The 19,066-nt window shown below is 50.4% G+C and overlaps 1 protein-coding gene across 3 annotated transcripts in view; it reads left to right on the forward strand.

Moving 5' to 3' along the window:
* Positions 1–18,095, forward strand: part of MED12 (mediator complex subunit 12) — a 78,014-nt gene extending 59,919 nt beyond the window's left edge. Inside the window, exons 36-44 of one of the 3 annotated variants that reach the window (XM_074962819.1) lie at positions 153–530; positions 887–1,037; positions 1,313–1,518; positions 2,196–2,276; positions 2,568–2,785; positions 3,634–3,787; positions 11,995–12,153; positions 12,358–12,439; positions 17,665–18,095. In XM_074962819.1, coding sequence (XP_074818920.1) covers positions 153–530; positions 887–1,037; positions 1,313–1,518; positions 2,196–2,276; positions 2,568–2,785; positions 3,634–3,787; positions 11,995–12,153; positions 12,358–12,439; positions 17,665–17,708 — 1,473 coding nt within the window. In that variant the 3' untranslated portion in view covers positions 17,709–18,095. Of the gene's footprint in view, positions 1–152; positions 531–886; positions 1,038–1,312; positions 1,519–2,195; positions 2,277–2,567; positions 2,786–3,633; positions 3,788–11,991; positions 12,154–12,357; positions 12,440–17,664 lie in introns of all 3 variants that reach the window. The other 2 variants (XM_074962820.1, XM_074962818.1) reach the window with 2 other exon arrangements.
* Positions 18,096–19,066: the final 971 nt, after the last annotated feature.

Consider the following 19,066-nt stretch of genomic DNA (forward strand, 5'->3'; position numbering starts at 1 on the left):
GGGACCACCAGTGAGGAGCTGGGCCGCTCTTCAGGAGCCCTGCTCCATGGAGTGGAGTTGGTGGTATGGGCTCAGTGGCTCCCTGTGCCCTTGCCCAGGGGCTGCTAGTGACTTGCAGGGTTGCTCACTGACTTTCTCGTCTTTCTTTCAAGGGTTTGCAAGTCTCCACGAAGCAGAAGATTTCCCCCTGGGATCTGTTTGAGGGACTGAAGCACTCAGCCCCCCTCTCTTGGGGCTGGTTTGGGACTGTGCGGGTGGATCGTAAGGTGTCCAGGTTCGAGGAGCAGCAGAGGCTCCTGCTGTATCATACACACCTGAAACCCAAGCCCCGCAGCTACTATCTGGAGCCTCTGCCACTGCCTCCCGAAGAGGAGGAGCCCCCCACACCTGTGGCCCTAGAGCCAGAGAAGAAGGTTATAGAGCCAGCCAAGGCTGATAAAGCCAGCTCCAATCCTGCCACCTCCACTGAGGAGCGCAAGAAGAAACCGAGCAAGAGCAAAAAACGCAACCAGCCTGCCAACAAAAGTGAGGTAACATGGCCTTTCCTGCCAGTCGTGGACCTGACACGGGGCTGAGTCCCACCTGCAACTGCAGATCTGCCCTCTCTGCTCTGCCTGTGAGGAGCAGGTGTTTAGTGCTTTCCTTTCCGAGAGGCGTCCGTGAAACGCTGGACCTCTTCCCAGCATTCCCCATGAGAGGAGCCTCTCTGGGTTTCTTGAGGAAGAGGCAGCGTGTGTGCCCTTGGCATCCTTGTTAGGGAGAGGAGAGGCTGCTCGTAGCTCTAACTAGCACACAGGGTCCTGTCCCTTTTAGCTTTGTGACCCAGTTGTCAGTTCCTGGAGGCTCCAGGTGTGCAGCTCCCTCTCACTCCTCCTTCCTTCTGCAGGATTTTGTGTTGGGCCCTGGCCGAGGAGTCTCCTATGGAGTTGGCATGCCTGCAGACCTCATGCATCATCAGGCTGGGAATTCCATGTCTAGACTGGCATATGGGCAGTCGCCAGTGGGTCTCTATGCCCAGAATCAACCTCTGCCAGCAGGTATGTGTGGGGGAGAGGAGACTCTTACTACCAACTTTAAGGGAGCAACTTTAAGGGAGTCCCTTTTACATCAGGAGCTTCCGTTTCTGTAGCCTGTTACATCTGACAGGTGAGCGAATGTAAGAACCAGACACAGCTGCCTGGGCTTGGCCTGGCTAGAGACGAATAACCAGCAGGGTGTGCCCTTTCGCAGCTTCTCCTGCCCTGGTGTGGTGGGACAGTGGTGGGTTGGATGTGTGTGACTCTGGCCCTTTCTCTTTCTCCTCCTATTGCAGGTGGCCCTCGGCTGGATACCTCCTACAGACCTGTACGCATGCCCCTGGGAAAGCTGGTGCAGAGTCGGCCCTCCTACAGTGGGGTGCTGCCTTCGGGGATGAGTGGCATGATGGGAATTGACCCTTCCTATAAGCCAGCAGTCTACAGACAGCAGCCTCCAGTTTCCCAAGGGCAGCTGCTCCGCCAGCAACTTCAGGCTAAGCTGGTACGGCAGAGCTGTATCCCACCCCTTGCGGCGCAGTAGTCCCAGAGCACAGTGGGTCCTGGGTTGTGCTCGCTGGTTTTCATTTTCTTATTCATGCTGGAAAACAAACTCCCCAACGCTCTTCCTAACCCCCCATTTCCATCTGCCTCAGGTAGCTGATGTTTCTATAGCACCTGTGACCTCGAGGGCCCAGAGTATTTGGCATCATCTGGGTCCTTGGTTCCTTTCCTTCTTTGTGTGCCCACATCATTGATTGAATCATCCGTGATGGGGACACTGACATTGAGAATGAGCTAGTGTCACTGTGACTGTGGGGCCAGAAGGGGGCGCCAGGCCCAGCTCTGGGAGGGAAGGGGTTAGTGTCACTGTGACTGTGGGGCCAACAGAAATGGAGGCAGCTCTGTTCTTTAGCCTGGCCTGGGAATGTCCTCCAGGGCCTTGTCCTGATTGGAAGGTGGGGTCCCTGCGAGCCCAGTTGCCCACTGCTGGGTCCCATGTGGCCGTGACACTCCTGCCTGACTGAGTCCTGGAGAGGACGGGCTGTTGTCTGGCTTGAGGAGTGCTTCCAGAGCACTGCTGGGAGGAGCTCACATATGCCCAGAGGATGGCAAAGAGTGAGCCGGACAGGTCCTAGGTCTTCGTGTTCCTGAGTGTGAATGTCTTGTGCTCCTTTTCAGCAGAGCCAGGGAATGCTGGGGCAGCCGCCAGTGCGCCACATGGCCCCTACCCCTTCCTATGGAGCCCTGCAGCCTTCCCAGGTGAGTGGGGCTTCCTCTGCCTGGGAGGAGGAGGATGAAGGGCCAAGTGGGTTCTGGTGGAGCCAGCACTGTGTGAACTCCTGCTTCAGGGCCCTGGAGCCACCTGGTTCTCCCCTGGGGTCCCCACTTGCCAGCTGTCATGAATATTCCAGTCTCTGGGAAGAGGGCGAAGTGGACCATGAGGCCCTGGGTTTCTAATGCGGCCGTTTCTGTGTCCCCGTGGGAAATGCCCCGCCCCAGCACTCCCTCTGTATCCCAGCACATTTAACAAAGGCTCTTTCTTCCCCTCAGGGTTACACACCTTACGTCTCCCATATAGGCCTGCAGCAGCACCCCCCTCAGTCCAGTACAATGGTACCTCCCACCTATTCCAGCCAGCCCTACCAGAATTCCCATCCCAGCTCAAACCCAGCTCTCGTGGATCCCGTCAGACAGATGCAGCAGAGACCAAGTGGCTATGTGCATCAGCAGGCCCCTGGCTATGGCCACGCCCTGGGCAACACACAGAGGTACCTCCCAATCTGCAGACGCTGAGCAGCTACAGATGTTGCACAGGGAACTTCTCCAGTGTAACTGATTAGACAGGACTAGTCGATGGGGCCTGCTATAGCTCTGGTGCTGTAGCGGTCAGCATCTGGGAATCCTCTGTGCTGCCTGAGCTGATGGCCTTGTCCAGCTCCTTGTCAGACCCAGAAAGATATTACAGCCAGGAGAGAATTCAGTGAGTAGCATGGGGAGAGACGTGTGTAAACCCCAAGCAGGGAAAGGGGTTAAGAGGCTGTGACTAGTAGGGGAGGGGTGGAATTAAGAAAGGGGAAATACAGGCTGAAGGGTAGGGAAGTCATTAACCACAGGTTTGGACCTGACCCCAGGGGAGAAGGGCTGGGACCCCAGTCACTCTCAAACAGGTGGATCTGGCCAGGGAATCATTGCCCCAGGGGAAGGGCTGGGTGCCCTTTCACTCCCTGACCAGGGTATGGATCTGGCTGGGAGATTGTCCGTCCCCCCAGGGGGAAAGGCCGCAATGCACCATTGTTCTCCTTCAGGGGGATGGATACAGCCAGGAAATTGTCCCCAGGAGCAGGGCTCGGAGTCCTGTTGCTTGAGACTTTTTAACTTAGACTGGACAAACCTTTGAAAAGGTACAGGGAGAATCCTGGGTGCCTGGGTCCCGAAGTGGGTGCTCTGGGCTCTCCGAATTGGTTATGTGGGAGGCTCTGGTTCTGGCCATGCTTGCTCTGACGCATTGGGTTTTCTTAGACCATGAGAAGCTCGGGCTGGGTTTAGGGAGGCTGCTCCGTCCCCAGGCTTTGTCCGGATCCACAAGAGCCACCGACCCTTCTCCTTGTTGTGTAAGGTTTCCTCATCAGGCGATGCAGCCAGCGCCTGTGATGAGCGGGATGAACCCGATGAGCGCACAAGGGGTTCCGTCGGGGGTCCGGCCCAGTCCGATAGTGCCTGAGCAGCAGCAGCAGCAGCAGTACCTGAGGCAGCAGCAGCAGATGCTGAGGGTAAGTGGGGGCCTGCTTCTTTTTTTCACCTTCTCCCACGTCAGCTGAAGAGACGGAGCTGCGGGGTGGAGGGCCTGCGACGGGCCACTAGCCCAGATGGTCCTCTGCTCCGTGCAGTGCTGGGCCCTTGCCAGCAGGGGGAGCGGATGGCGGCCGGGGCGCTCTCTGTCACACTTTGTGTGACACGCAATGAAGATGCCTCTTCTGCGGGGGCGTGGCTGGTCTCTCCTGTTCCCCCCCAGGAGCTGTGCGCGCCTGGTGGAGAGGCCTGGGGCAGTGCTTGGCTCTCTCTCGCAAGTCTCCTGACACACACAGTAGAAAAATCCGTTGGGCCGATCCCCCATTGGTCTGCTCTCGGCTCCAGCTGAGCCTTTGGAATATTGGCCAAAGTCTGGCTCACAAGGCAGTTAGTGGTGCTAAGCTCTGAGCTTTGCTGGGACGTCGCTGCCAAGTGCTGCTTGGTGCAATGAGCTGTAGCCGTGCCAGTCCCAGGCTCTTACCGGGACAAGGTGGGTGAGGTCATATCTTTTACTGGACTCACTTCTGTTGGTGAGCGAGAGAAGCTTCTGAGCCACACAAAGCATGTGGCTCAAGAGCTTGTGTCAAGTAAAATATATTATCTCGCCCATCTTGTCTCTCCAGTGCTGCTTTAGACTTTCTTTGTGAGCCAATGTGTCCAGGCTTCTCAATGAGCCTCTTTAACTGGAGATCCCCACCCAACCTGAGGCGAGGGCAGGACATTTCCACAGAGGAGAAGTTTTATAGGGTCATGTAACTGGAATGGAAATGACTACGTTGTAATTCCCACCTGTAGTGAGTTCAGTGTGAGTCTGTGGGTACATTCATATTTCATATTGTTCTCTCACTTATTCTGAAATGAGTGTGTGCACACAGTCTTGCCCAAAATCACAGGGGTGGGCAGTAAAGGCAGCTAAATTGTTTCACTGACAGTTTATATGTAGATGAGCCCCCTGGCTTTCCAGTTTGACATGTCATAGAATCATAGAATATCAGGGTTGGAAGAGACCTCAGGAGGTCATCTAGTCCAACCCCCTGCTCAAAGCAGGACCAATCCCCAACTAAATCATCCCAGCCAGGGCTTTGTCAAGCCTGACCTTAAAAACCTCAAAGGAAGGAGATTCCACCACCTCCCTAGGTAACACATTCCAGTGCTTCACCACCCTCCTAGTGAAAAAGTTTTTCCTAATATCCAACCTAACCTCCTGCACTGCAGCTTGAGACCATTACTCCTCATTCTGTCATCTGCTACCACTGAGAACAGTCTAGATCCATCCTCTTTGGAACCCCCTTTCAGGTAGTTGAAAGCAGCTGAATGTCCAGGTAGACCTTGGTGAGGCTTCCAGCCTTGCCTTTGGGAGACTGTCCCATGGGTTAGGAGATTTCATTATTACAAAATGTCCCCTAATATTCAGCTTTTATTTCCTTTTGCAAAGGGCTCCTTAGTTGTTCCTTGTATGCAGTTTTACAGTAGACAGTGATGTGCTAATTTTAGGTGAGCACTCAGATAGAAACTCCTCCTAGATTAGGAGAATCTATATGTTAATGGAAGTGGATTATTCCCGGGATTTAGAGTAGGGTTTGATGAATATTGGATGCATGACATCGATTACACGGTAACATAGGTATTAACACACCTGCCCCTGAAATGATAGAAATCGATTGAGAATTACAAGGGAAATTTTACTTTAAACAATTAATTTTGGGGGCTACTGGGTTCAAGTAAACTGTATTCCCTAACTGATTGTAAGGTCTAGCTTTTTAATAGTGTCCATATGCGTGCTCTGCTGTAGGTTTATCTGAGTCTCTGTGCTGCTGATCAAAGAATTTGGTAGCAGTGTCTGTTTGGCCCGAGCATGCACACTCCCCCACCCCAGTCTGCCACGAGGCTAACCAGCGTTGCAGGGGCAAACCCTCCCCAGTTCCTTCTCAACCCGGCTAGAGATGGAGCTTTAGCAGTCCGTTAGTGGATCATTACTTTTTATAGAATTGCTAATTGTTTCTCTAATCTTTTAGAGCTCCCTTTTCTTTTTCACTCGTGTATCTTTTTTTTATTTATTTATTTAGCTAAAAAAAAAAAACCCCAAAAAACTTTAGTTTAAACATAGTTTTTCTTTTACCCCCTTCCCCTCCCGGAACAGGGTATGCCTGGTTCACCGGGCTTCAAGAAGTGTCTCAGTTGCAAATAATCTATCCCTTTGACTGATTGACATTCTCAGTGCATCTGCTATGGAAGAGAACCACATCCCACAGAAGTATAGTTTATGCCAACAATTGACACAGAGATCTAGAAAGGATAGAGAACTGAGACTCAAGCTTCTTCTAATGGAAGCGGCCCTCCAACCGCCTTCGGAGTTGCACCAAGACTCCGGACAGCAGGAATTCTCACCGCAACCCTCTACATCTAAGGGTGGTGAACCTAAGAAGTCAACCATGAGCCACTCTCACAACGCCTCTAAGAAAAAGGCCGGTAGTCCCCACAGCAAGCCCTGACCAAGCCAAAACCCATCTCGGCTTGCTTGGTATCATCGGTACCAGTGGTAACGAATCCTGTACCAGGGGCTCACAGGGTACCTACTGCCCCAACAGAACATGTGGGGCTGCCTAAGGACCCAATGGGCACAGGCAAGGAATCATTGGTATCGCCTGGGCGTGAGAAAACGAGAGAATCCACCCTGGAGAAGGCTCCTGAGGTGCAGACCTCAATGTTGGTACCATCACTTCAGGCACTGGCAGACCGCGCAATCAGGACAGCATTGCAAACTCCTTCGATGCAGACATCTCAGCACCACTAAATGCTTCTGGTATCAATGACTGTGGCACCACCGGATTTCCAGTCCGTGACAGACGTTTTGGTGTCTGATGCACTGGACTCCTCTCTACTCGGTACCAGGGCCCCGGCACTGAGTCCACCCAGAGCTCCAGGCTCACCGGTGACATACACCCCCATTTTCAAGGGCTGAGTCAGATAGAAAGCAAGAGGACGTAGTCTTCTGCCACTCCTCTCATCCACCCTATGGTACCCATTTCCAGTATGTACCTCAACTGTACTGCCGCTCTGACCCCCAGCCTCCTTAGTATGGGCAGGCATGGTACCAACCTCCAGGGACTTTCCCACCCTCTCAATGGTTTTACTGGGATCCTTGGCAGACAACAGAGACACCGTGCGTCCCATGGCTCTAGCTTGGCCTATCAGGAGCCCATGAGATACCCACTGAATCGAGGGCATCCAAGCCCCCTGAACAGTCAGGAGGGAACAAGAGGCTGAAGTCGAGGAGGAGATTACCCCCCCACCCTGACCAACTTCTCATCTTCATCACCAGGTGAGACAGTGATGCCCCCTTCTCCATCGTTGGCAGATGATTTCAAGCTTTTCCAGGAGCTAGCTTTACATTGCATGCATTACAACTACCATTACAAGAGGTAACCGAGTCACACCATAAACTATTGGACGTTTTACTCACCTTGTCCAGACTAGCTTTCCCTATTAACAAGGCCCTCTTGGACTCTGTCAAACTCATATGGCAGACCCTGGCATCGGTCCCACCGACTTGCCAACGGGCCAATAAAAAGTGTTACCTGCCGGCAAAAGAAATGGAATTTCTCTTCTCCCACCCACCCCCCAATTCAGTCGTGGACATGCTGAGCTCAAGAGGCCATCAGCATCATCTGAAATCCAGCCCCACTTTTCACAATATATTCATCCCAATGCTTGTATGAACCCCCCAAAAAAGTCCAGATTCTCCAAAGGGAAATCTTTGGGCCCTCAACCTACTTCTTCGCAGCCATCCATCTCAAAACGACAGTTTTGATGGGTTGGTTGAGGTGCCATCAGACCAATCTCTTCAATATCATCCAACATTGGAAAACCCCTCTCATCCCTATGGATGCCGGCATCTTGACCCATTCCGCAGCACTTGGGAATGGATAACCTCCGACAAATGAGTACTGGAGAGTATTCGAGATTGGTCCTCCATCTATTTCTCCTTCCCCCCCCCCAGCACCCTTCCCCATCCCTCTTCAGTGACCCTTCTCATAAGAACCGATTATGACAAGAGATAGACCATCTCCTCAGTATAGGATCCATAAAACCAGTACATCTAAGACGCAAAGACTTTTACTCTCGCTATTTCCTGATACCCAAGAAAAAGCGAAGTTGGAGACCCACGCTAGACCTCAGAGTGCTCAACAAATTTGTCAAGGCTCAGAAGTTCAAGATGGTCACTTTAGCGACAATTATTCCAGCATTAGAAAAAGGTGACTGGTTTGTGGCCCTTGACCTCCAAGATGCGTACTTCCACATTTCAATCATACCATGTCACAGAAGAGATCTCAGATTGACACTAGGCCAGGATCACTACCAGGATAGGGTACTCCCTTTTGCTCTCTCATTGGCCCCCAGAGTATTCTTCAAGATCCTGTCGGTGGTGGCAGCTCACCTACATTCCCAGGGCATTATGATCTACACTTACCTGGACTATTTTCTCTTCAGGGTGCATTCCTTCATCAAAACCCAGCGAGTTACCAATATCACTCTGGATCTGTTCAAGAATCTGGACCTACAAATCAATGCAAAAAATCAACATTAATACTGGTACAGAGACTGGAATTCATAGGAGCCAATGTCGACTCTGAGCAAGAGCACTTCTCCCACAACACAGGTTCCTCAGTCTATCCACACTTAGAGACAGTGCAATCCAGCCCTCCAATATTGGCTTCAGCTTCTGGGGCACATGGCCGCAGGCTCATCAATGATAGTTCAGGCCAGACTTCACATGAGATGCCTCCAATTATGGTTCAGTTCGATTTACAGGCCAAAAGACAACATAGACAAACTCCTATCGATGCCCACCAAAATCAAATAATCCTTGAATCCATGGAAAGACCAGCAGACACCTGCATGGGAATCCCGTGCACTGAGCCTTCCCCATCACTATTTCTCACCACCGACGCATCTCTGTTACGATGGGGCACACATCTCAACGATCTCACAGCGCAGGACAAATGGTCTCCATCCAAGACGTGCCTTCACATCAATCTACTCAAACTCAGAGCGGTCAGGAATGTGTGTGTTCATTTCCGTCTGCTGATCAGAGACACGCACACAAAGGTAATGACAGACAATATAGCGTGTATGTATTACATAAACCATCAAGGAGGCACCAGTGGAAGCACTAAAGCTGTGGAACTGGTTTATTTCCTACAATGTTACAATATCAGCAGCTTAACTACCAGGAGTACACAACATGATAGCGGGCAGTCTCAGCCACAAATTCCCACACAACCACAAGTGGGAGATAGACTCAGACATATTCTGAGGTACTCTGACATATTCCGACAATGGGGGACACTGATAATAGACTTGTTCACTACTTACCAGAACAAGAAGTGTCCACGGTACTGCTCCAGAGTGGGCATTGGCCAGCACATCATGGGGGATGCTTGCCTCCTCTCGTGAGACAAGGGCCTTCTTTACACCTTTCTCCCATTTCCTCTGTTGCTGAAATTCCTGTTGAAAATAACAAGAGAAAAAGCAAACATCATACCAGTTGCTTCCACCTGGCCCAGACAGACATGGTACCCTTACCTGTCACAACTGGTGCTGTGTTCACCAGTGACTCTTCCAACCACTCCTTACCTTCTCTTGCAGAACGAAACACTCTCCATCCCAACCTATGGATACTACAGCTCAAACCCTGGCTCCTTCATGGTTCCAGCACATAGAAACATCATGCTTGAAGAGGTACAGGAAGTGTTGTTCCACACTAGGAAAGTGACTACCATCGCACTTACCTATAGAAGTGGACTAGATTCCAGAGGGAACTGTACAGCATAAGCTCATAAAGTGTCCCCCTCCCCCCCAATGTGGAGAGGAATATGTATCAGCCTTTGCCCCTTGAACTATGATTCCCATACACTTCACTCCAACTCACTGGTTTAGCTAAGGCAAAAACTACTATAAAAGATAGATTTTAAGTAATTATAAGGGATAGCAAACAGATCAAAGCAGATTACCTAGCAAATAAACAAAAAACGCCAACTAAGCTTAATATACTAAATAGATTGGGTATGAATTAGCAGATTCTCACCCTAAGAGATGATACAAGCAGGTTGCAAATTCTTAAGGGGCAAGTTGCACTTGCTTTACAGCTTGGAATCCCAGGTGTTTCATACACAAGCTAGAAATCCCTTTAGCCTTGGTCCAGTACTTCCCACAGTTCAGTCTTTGTTCCTCAGATGTTTCCAGGAGTCTTCCTGTATGGGGAGTGAAGAACCGCAGATGATGTCACTTCCTGCCTTATATAGCTTTTGCATATGGCGGGAACCCTTTGTTCCAAAGCTTGGTTCCCAGACAAGTCTGTGGAAAAATACTGACATCTCAAGATGGAGACCAGCATCATGGGGCCTGGTCACATGTCCTTGTATAGTCATAGCACCTATCACTCACAGGCTGTCTGTGGTGTTCTCAGGAAGGCTCACCAGTTGGGAGATAAGCTTCTCTTAAGGCCTATTGTTCTCCCTAATGGCTCATTGACCTGAATAGGCCCTTCCCCACCAGCTGTCTAGACTGAAAGCATCTTGCCTAGTGGGCATTATCCAGGTGTAACTACATTTGAAATATAGATACACAGTCCACATTCATAACTTCAGATACAAAAATGATACGTGCATACAAATAGAATAATCATATTCAGCAAATCATAACTTTCCCAATGACACCGCACATGACTTACCTTGCCTAAAATGCATCCTAATTATGCTATGACCATATCTTAATAATATCACTATGAAGAGTATGGGGTGCAGTGTCACAGACGGCGTTCCGTATCACCATTACCTCGGCTAGAAGGATAGGGGAGATAGCAACCTTGAGGTCGCATCCCCCCTTCACAGTGTTCTTGCCTGACAAAGTCTTGCTTAGACCACATCTGAAGTTCACTCCCAGTTTGACTTCCACATTTCACGTGAACCAACTCATTCACCTTCGAACCTTTTATCCCAAGCCTCACCAGCATAATATGGCAAACCATCCTCCATACACTTGATCTAAGGAGAGCCTTGGCCTTTTATTTGGACAGGACAAGAGGTTTTAGAAAATCTTCAAGACTCTTCCCTCTGTCATGGACAGGTCTAGAGGCATAGCAATTTCAGCTCAAAAATTCTCTAAATGAGTCTCAGATGATCAAACTCTTTTATCAGATGTGCAATTTAGCACCCCATCTACAATCTCACACATTCCGCAAGATCGGTTTCCTCATCCGTCACCTTCTTCAAGGGTATCCCTATATCATAAATCTACAGACCAGTTACCTTAGCATCTGCGCATACATTTGCTGAACATTATGCCATCCTTGGGGACTCTGCTGCAGACACCAGATTCGGCGCCATGGTACTATCATCCATCACAGACTCGACTCCAGAGCCCCAGCCTCCCGGAGGGGATACTGCTCCGGAGTCCCCTACAGTGGAGCACCCATAGGGACACTACTCGAAGAAGAAGTTACTCACCTTGTGCAGATGTGTGTCCCTGTGGGTGCTCCACGACCCCCCCTCCTCCCCTCTACTTCGGAATTCTCATCATACGTTCTGCAGTAGAGAGGGAATTGGGGAGGGTTCACCTGAGCAGCACTGGGTAGCCTCATGGCAGGGCATGCACAGGCCGAGCAGGCACTGCTACCAAAGTTCTCCGATCAGCAGCCCAGGGGGACACACACACCTCAGTGGAGCACCGTAGGGGGACACAGCTCGAAGAACCATCGTTCCTGCACACGGTGAGTCATTTCTTCATGCACGCAACGTCGCACGCATGTTTGCCGTTCTGTTTTCTTCTTTGCTTTTTCAATTAAAGAAAAAAAACGGGTCCAGAATTTTCCCAAACATCGCCATCAACCAAGCCCGTCAGAGCGTGGCTCTCTGGTGGTGACGTCGCAGGTGGCGCAGACCCAAGCGACTCCCTGTGCTGGGTGGTCGGGGCTCTGTTCTGAGCCCTGTGAGGGAAGTCACTTCCGCCATGTCACCCGTAAGAAAACCATGTCTAGTGGTCAGGCTGAGGGGCAGTCAGGGAAGGTCGCTGTTTGTTTCTTGAGTCACAGATTTTTCCCTGTAGCGTTCCCTAGGCCGCTTGTCTCATTGCATCGCCTGCCCCGGCGCATCGCCAACGGTCTCCTCTGCTTCCGCTTTTCCAGCAGCAGCAGCAGCAACAGCAGCAACAACAACAGCAGCAGCAGCAGCAGCAGCCCCAGGCACCACCACAGCAGCAGCCACAGGTGTCCACCGTTCCCCAGCCGCAAGCCCAAGGCCAGCCTCCCGGCCTGGGGATGCAGGCTCTTCCTCCTCAGCAGCCCATCGTAAGTGTGTCACAGAGCAAGAGGGGATGAGCCCTTCGCCACAGCCCGGCCGTCCACAGACCCTCCCTCCTGCTCCCTGCAGCACTCCGCTTCTCCGCCCCACTAGCTGCTGCCCAACACGGGGAGCACCTGCTGGCTGCCTGCGCGAGGGCTGAGTCCCCACCAGCCTAGCGGCTCTCGCTCACCAGGTTTCTCTCTCTCTAGTTCCAGCGCCAGGGCCTCCAGCAGACACAGCAGCAGCAGCAAACGGCTGCCCTGGTCCGACAGCTTCAGCAGCAACTCTCTAGTAAGAAACCAGCGCTCCTCGTTCCCCTTGCCTCTTCTCCTTGCCCCGCCCAAAGTGTCTGTCTCCATAGAACTGGTCCTAGTGTAAAGTGATAACCGGGGGCGGGCAAGCCCCCACTCCCCTGTCTCTTTACACACCATCTCGCTGTGACCACAGGTCGTTGGGGAAGAGCCAACATGACTTTGTAAAGGGAAACCGTGGCTCACCAATCTGTTAGAGTTCTCTGAGGGGATCAAGAAATGTGGACAAGAGGGATCCAGTGGGTATAGTGTACTTAGACTTTCAGAAAGCCTTTGACAAGGACCCTCACCAAAGGCTCGTAAGCAAAGTAAGCTGTCATGGGATAAGAGGGTAGTTCCTCTCATACGTCAGTAACTGGTTAAAAGACAGGAAACAAAGGGTAGAGATAAATGGTCAGTTTTCAGAATGGAAAGAGGTAAATGGTGTCCCTCACTGATCTTTACTAGGACCATTACTGTTCAACATATTCATAAATAATCTGGAAAAAATGGGTAAACAGTGAGGTGGCCAAGTTTTCAGACGATACAAAGTTACTTGAGATAGTTAAGTCCCAGGCAGACTGCAAAGAGTTACAAAGGGAATCTCATAAAACTGATGACCGGGCAAGAAAATGGCAGATTAAATTTATTGTTGCTAAATGCAAAGTAATGCACATTGAAAAACATAATCCCAACTATTCATACCAAATGATGGAATCTAAATTAGCTGTTACTCAGGAAAGAGACCTTGGAGTCATTGTGGATCGTTCTCTGAAAACATCCACTCAAAGTGCAATAGTGGTCAAAAAAGCGAACAGAATGGAACCATTGGGAAAGGGATAGCTAGTAAGACAGTAAATATCATAATACCACTTTATACATGGTACGCCCACACCTTGAATACTATGTGCAGTTCTGGTTTCCCCATCTCAAAAAAGATGTATTAGAAATGGAAAAAGTACAGAGAGAGGCAACAGAAATCATTACGGGCCTGGAGCAGCTTCCACACGAGGAGAGATCAAAAAGACTGGGACTGTTCAGCTGGGAAAAGAGATGATGGGCGGGGGGGTGGATATGAGAGAGGTCTATAAAATCATGCCTGGGGGGGAGAAAGTGACTAGGGACGTGTTATTTATCTCTTCCCATAACACAAGAACCAGGGATCACCCAATAAAATTAATAGGCCGCAGGTTTAAAACCAACATCAGGAAGTACTTCTTCACTCAAAGCACAGTCAACCTGTGGAACTCATTGCCAGGGGATGCTGTGAAGGTCAAAACTATAACAACGTTCAAAAAAGAATTAGGTAAGTTAATGGAGAACAGGTCCATCAATGGCTATTATCCAAGATGGTCAGGGATGCAACCACATGTCTGGGTGTCCCTAAGCCTCTGATTGCCAGAAGCTGAGTTTGGATCATGCATTAACTGCCCTGTTCTGTTCATTCCCTCTGAAGCATCTGGCACTGGCCACGTTCAGAAGACAGGATACTTGGCTAGATGGACCATTAGTCTGACCTAGTATAGCCATTTCTATGTTATGATGACCATAGCTATTGTTAGCAGTGCCAGGGCCGCAGGCAGAGAGAGGAGCACAAAGTACTACCAACCAAGTGAGCAACCTTGTAGACCTGTTGCAGATAGAGGGGCCAGGGCAGCAGTGTCTGTGGAGGCTGTCAGGCAGCTCTCCCAAACGTGTCAGGTCTGCTTTTCTGGATGTACCACTGTGTCAGTGCCGCAGCCTTCGTCGTTGCTGGCTCCCAACGATCCCAACGGGAGTATAAATTCTGGAGCTCATGCCTAATGGGGCAGCCAGGGAGGTGCTTTATTCAGGGCATGGTCAGTGAGAGACTTTTTTTTATTGAGCACTGCCATGTGGGATGCTGCCTGAGCCCCAGCAGAGCAGTGTATCCCTCCAGACCACCCTGCTGTTGTACAGATCACGTCAGTAATTTTATATAATAAAACTGGCAATTGAACTATTAAACACCCAAGCCAGAGCCCTCCCCAAAGGAATGCTGGATGCAAACATATGCTGCCTTACTTCCCAGGACGCAGCCCAGCCACGGCTTTGCCCAGGTGTATTGAACCCTGCCCCAAGTGACCACATCTCAGTGCAGCAAAAGGGAGGGGCAGCTCAGTGGTTTGAGCATTGGCCTGCTAAACCCAGGGTTGTGAGTTCAATCCTTGAGGGGGCCATTTAGGGATCTGGGGCAAAAATTGGGGATTGGTCCTGCTTTAAGCAGGGGGTTGGACTAGATGACCTCCTGAGGTCCCTTCCAACCCTGATATTCTATGGTTCATCTAACACAGCGATGCCATCACTTTGCAGTCTTCTAAATAAAATTTAAAATTGGATTCCAGCTCCTACTAAATTCTTCCTTTGAATCCCAGTATCTATACATTATTTTTCTTATGAGGCTGTGACTGCAGGAACTATTAGATATTCCTTTATGGGCTGTGACATATTCCTTCCCGTGCCTGTGTATGCTTCACTGAGGCTGCGTTATACACTGAGCCAGTGAGATGCAAATGAGATTGCAGAGTTTCTCCAAGGTGTTGAGAGCCATAGTAACAGTCAAGAAAAAGAATTCAGAGGCGCAGGGTGGCTGGTGACTGGGGTAAATGGTCCCTTCTAAGGCCACCATTTCCACCCTGTTTCTTGACAGGACTGGTTGCCTGATTGGGTTATGGAGCCTTTCACTTCTAGGCTCCAGGCAGAAATCTGGCAGTGCTCAGTACCAACCATGTGGTAGTCTTGTGTGGACTTGGTTGATTGAGTTTCTTTCCATAGATCCCTAGAATGTGCACTTCATGGGGGACGGCCTGTGACTTTCTTTGTCTGAAAAGCACCAGGAACACTTATGCCACTGCAGAAGTCGTGTTTTATCTTTCCTATGTAAAAAGTGCATTTGTAATCAGCCTCCAGAAAAGTCCACACTAAATAACAGCCCGACAGTAATACTATCCATCAGCCTAACCACGTATCGCCCTGGTCCCTCTGAGAATGCCTGAGCAAACAGCTTAAGCCTTGCAGCATGCCCTCCTCTGCAGTGGAGGAAGTGAATTCTAGGGCTGAGTGCCCCCAGTGAGTCCAATCTGAGGGGCTTCTAGTGCACATGGCTCCAGGGGATAGTGTTGAAGTACAGAGAGAGGCTGCCTCTAATAAGTTTTGTAACCAGCTCGTGAATCTCTCCTCTGTCCCGGGCGGAGCTGTGTAAAGCGCTGCTGTGTGGACTCACCTACTGTGCTGCCTCCCATATCGGTGCACTCCTGAAAGTCCGAGCTGCTCTCCCCCAGGGCCTCGGGATGGGGAGAGTGCCCGGAGGGGACACACCGCCTGGCACCAGCAGCTCAGATGGCATCCCAGAATGCATTGCCCTCTCGCAGAGTGGAAAAGGAAGGAGGACCAGCCATACTGGTTACACTGGCATGATTTTAGCAGCTCTGCGCTGCAGAAGGCCTGTGGAATGGGCTATAGGAAGAAAATAATGTTTCTGGTGGCAAGGCCAATGCCTCCCTGAGTAGTGAGTGTGTTGTGGCCAGCTTGAAACAAGGCTTGTGTCTGTACACGTCACTAACTGGTTGCCCACTGAGTTTAAAGTTGTAGTGTAGACAGGCCTTAAATCATAAAGATCTTTATAGAGTAAAACCATCCCCCCAGATTGCACCAGCAGTGAACGTGGGGCCAGTCAGATCCCAGAGCAAAGGTGTATGATGTTCCCTGTAAGAAGCACCACTCCAAGGGTTGCTCCTTTTTCTCTAGCTGGAGTTTCCGAGAGCCTTTGGGCATGCTCCCATATAGATCATATTGCTGTAACTGGGGCAAGGTCTTGTATCCAGCAGAAACCTTGCAACCTCCTTGCTGTATGAAAGAGGCTGCAGCTAGGGATAAACCTCAGTGATATATCCCAGCTAGAGTGTGTCTTGGAGACTGCTGTGTTCCAAGTGCACACATCCCCATAGCGGGAAGCACCATCGCACGTGGCACAGATCACTCCCGTCGTGGTTAGTCTCAGCAGAGAGCACAAAGCATTGGGTTAGTCGTGCTCCTCCCTGTCCAGCTCAGGATGAGACCTGGGGCAGGAGACGCTTGCGCTGCTGTTGTCTGTGCTGTACCGTTAGTGTCCAGGACTGTCAGGTTGATGCCTTCGTGAGCAGTGACTTTGACTAAAGTACTTGTAGAGGAGGAAAAAAACATCTCTCCAATGCCCCAGTTACCAGCAGGCTTTCCCAGTGTGGGGTTGGGGCTGGGTTTGCCCTGTCGTCCTGCTGAGGGCCTGCCCAGCAACATGCTGTATGGCTGGATTTTGTAATGGAATGACAGACTCTGAATGCTCCCACTCACTAGGTAACAGTAAACCGACAAGTCATGGAAGTCTGGCCCCACAGGGCTAGTGAGTCCTGTAGTCAGGAGCCAATCCTGGAGCACACTGCATCTAAAGATGATCAGCAAGAGCATCCGAGTTGGTCTGGAGTTCGAGGGGAGGCAGGTCTTTAAGGTTGCCTGCTGTCAAGCTAGATAGGTCTCGAAACCAGCACCTGGATAGTAAGTGGGAACCAGTGTGGTCTATGAGCACTGATGACATGCTCCTGGGTGATGTGAGCCTCTGAATTCTGCACTAGCTGAAGTTCCCAAGTTTTCTTCAGGTTAGATGGTTGGTGGGAACTCCAGGGTAGTTAGCTGGCCCAGCGCAGCTCATACTGTGCACCCACCTGGTGGTGGCGGTAGCAGTGTTTGGGTTTCTGTATGGCGGGGGTGCTGCACAGAACTAGGGGTTACAGGTGTTCTGTTTAAAAGAGAAAAACCCAGACGATAATTCAACTTCCAACCTCATCACCTAGGCAGCTACCCGCTCCCTTTCAGTGCCACGTTGTTCCACACCTATTTCACACCAAGGACCAGTGTGGAGCTGAGCAGAAGAGGCGTAGAGAGCTGGGTTTGACACAATTTATCCCCACCTTTCCAGGAGCAAGTGGAATTTTGATAGTACTGCTATCCTAAGCCCCAGGAACTGGCACCAGAGTGTGTGGCATCTGAGCAGAGCATCAAGTGCCACAAGTGATACAGAGGTGCAGTGTCCCAGTCTAAGACCTGAGTAGCCCCTTCTCTTGCCTACCTAACCCCTCCTCTTCACAATCAGACTCTGAATTGCAGAGCTGATGGGCATCTCCTAGCTGGACCCAGAATCCTGTGATTGTCTAACTCTGTGTTTGATCTGAACAGATACACAGCCACAGCAGAACAACAACCCATTTGGACGCTACTGAGCCATGGCACTTGGGCCCGATCCAGGAGGGAGACATCACTGTGGACTGGATACAGCCTCCTGCATTGGGGGCTGTTCCCAACCCCTCTGTCCCTGGGGCACCTGCCCAGGCTCCGTGTTCTGCAGCTGCCCTTCTTGGAAGGGAGGGAGTGATTTTTATCATAAAGAGAAAATGTTTTTACTCCGGTTTCTACAAAGGTTTATGGAGATTCCATGTGCTTGGTAGTCTCCCCTCCCCCTTTGGTTTCAGTTTTTACTAAGTTTTTAGTATTTTTGTTAAAATAATGATTAAGACATTGTAAGATTTTGTACTTTATTTATACCAGATGAAACCCTGTATTGCAGACCTCCTCAGACAAATACAGAGAGCTTACTTTGCGAAAGGGGTGTGTGTGTGTGTGTGCGCGCGCACACGTGCGTGTTCAGAGTCTGAGCCCCATGACCCTGACATGATCCCTTTCCCGATTCCCCTGCATTCCCACAGACCCTGCTCTGAACTACTCCCATATAGGGCCCAGCGAACTATATACACCAAATCTCAAGAACTGTAGTCTGCACCTTTCCTGCTCCTGAATAAGTGCATTGTTCAGCCTCACTAGGTTTGTGTGGGGAACGGGTCTATCATCTCTTGCTCACCTGTTTTGCCCAGGTTGTTCTCTCCCTATGTTCACTAGTTGGGAGGAGAGTTTTGATAGTGATTCAGAGCTGCCCTTTAAGCAGCAGTGTCTTGTTACCAATCCACGGAGAACAAATGGTCCCTGCACACTTCCGCTGGTGGGATCAAGATGCCTGTGCAGCCAGGATCCTGAACCTGCTAGGGTTTGTCCTGGCGAGGATAAAAGGTGTCTAGGAAGGAGGTGAGGTGGCAGCTAACACATTCTAGACCTCATGTAAACTTTCAAGATAGATTCTAAGGCCAGAAGGAACTGTGGTCAGATGTTTGGCTGTATGTGTGTGTGTGTTCTTCCTGTGTGCTGCCTCAGCTCTGCGCAGACAGCCAGCACAGCAGACCTCGAGTGAACTGCCCAATGACCACAAGATCTGTTAAGGTACGAAGGCACTAGGCCAGGTTTATTGTCAACAAAGCACGGTAATAGCACCTGGCAGACTCTACAAGGATACTAAGACAAGTATACCGGTGACAATGGACGTGGTTCAGTGAATGGTGGGACTTTTCATTCCCCCCTCAGCTGGACAAAGATACTCTCTCTGAGATGCATCTTTATACCCTGATACAAACAAGTTACTTACTGCCTCTGACATAGTTAGTCACTGCTCCCTGATGTGCCTAATTATCACCTTGTGCATGTTGGTTCAATCAAACATCTCAATTATGTACTGTTATCCTGACCTTATCTT

The sequence above is a fragment of the Natator depressus genome, chromosome 9, assembly GCF_965152275.1.
Source record: "Natator depressus isolate rNatDep1 chromosome 9, rNatDep2.hap1, whole genome shotgun sequence".
In the NCBI taxonomy this organism is placed as follows: Eukaryota; Metazoa; Chordata; order Testudines; family Cheloniidae; genus Natator; species Natator depressus.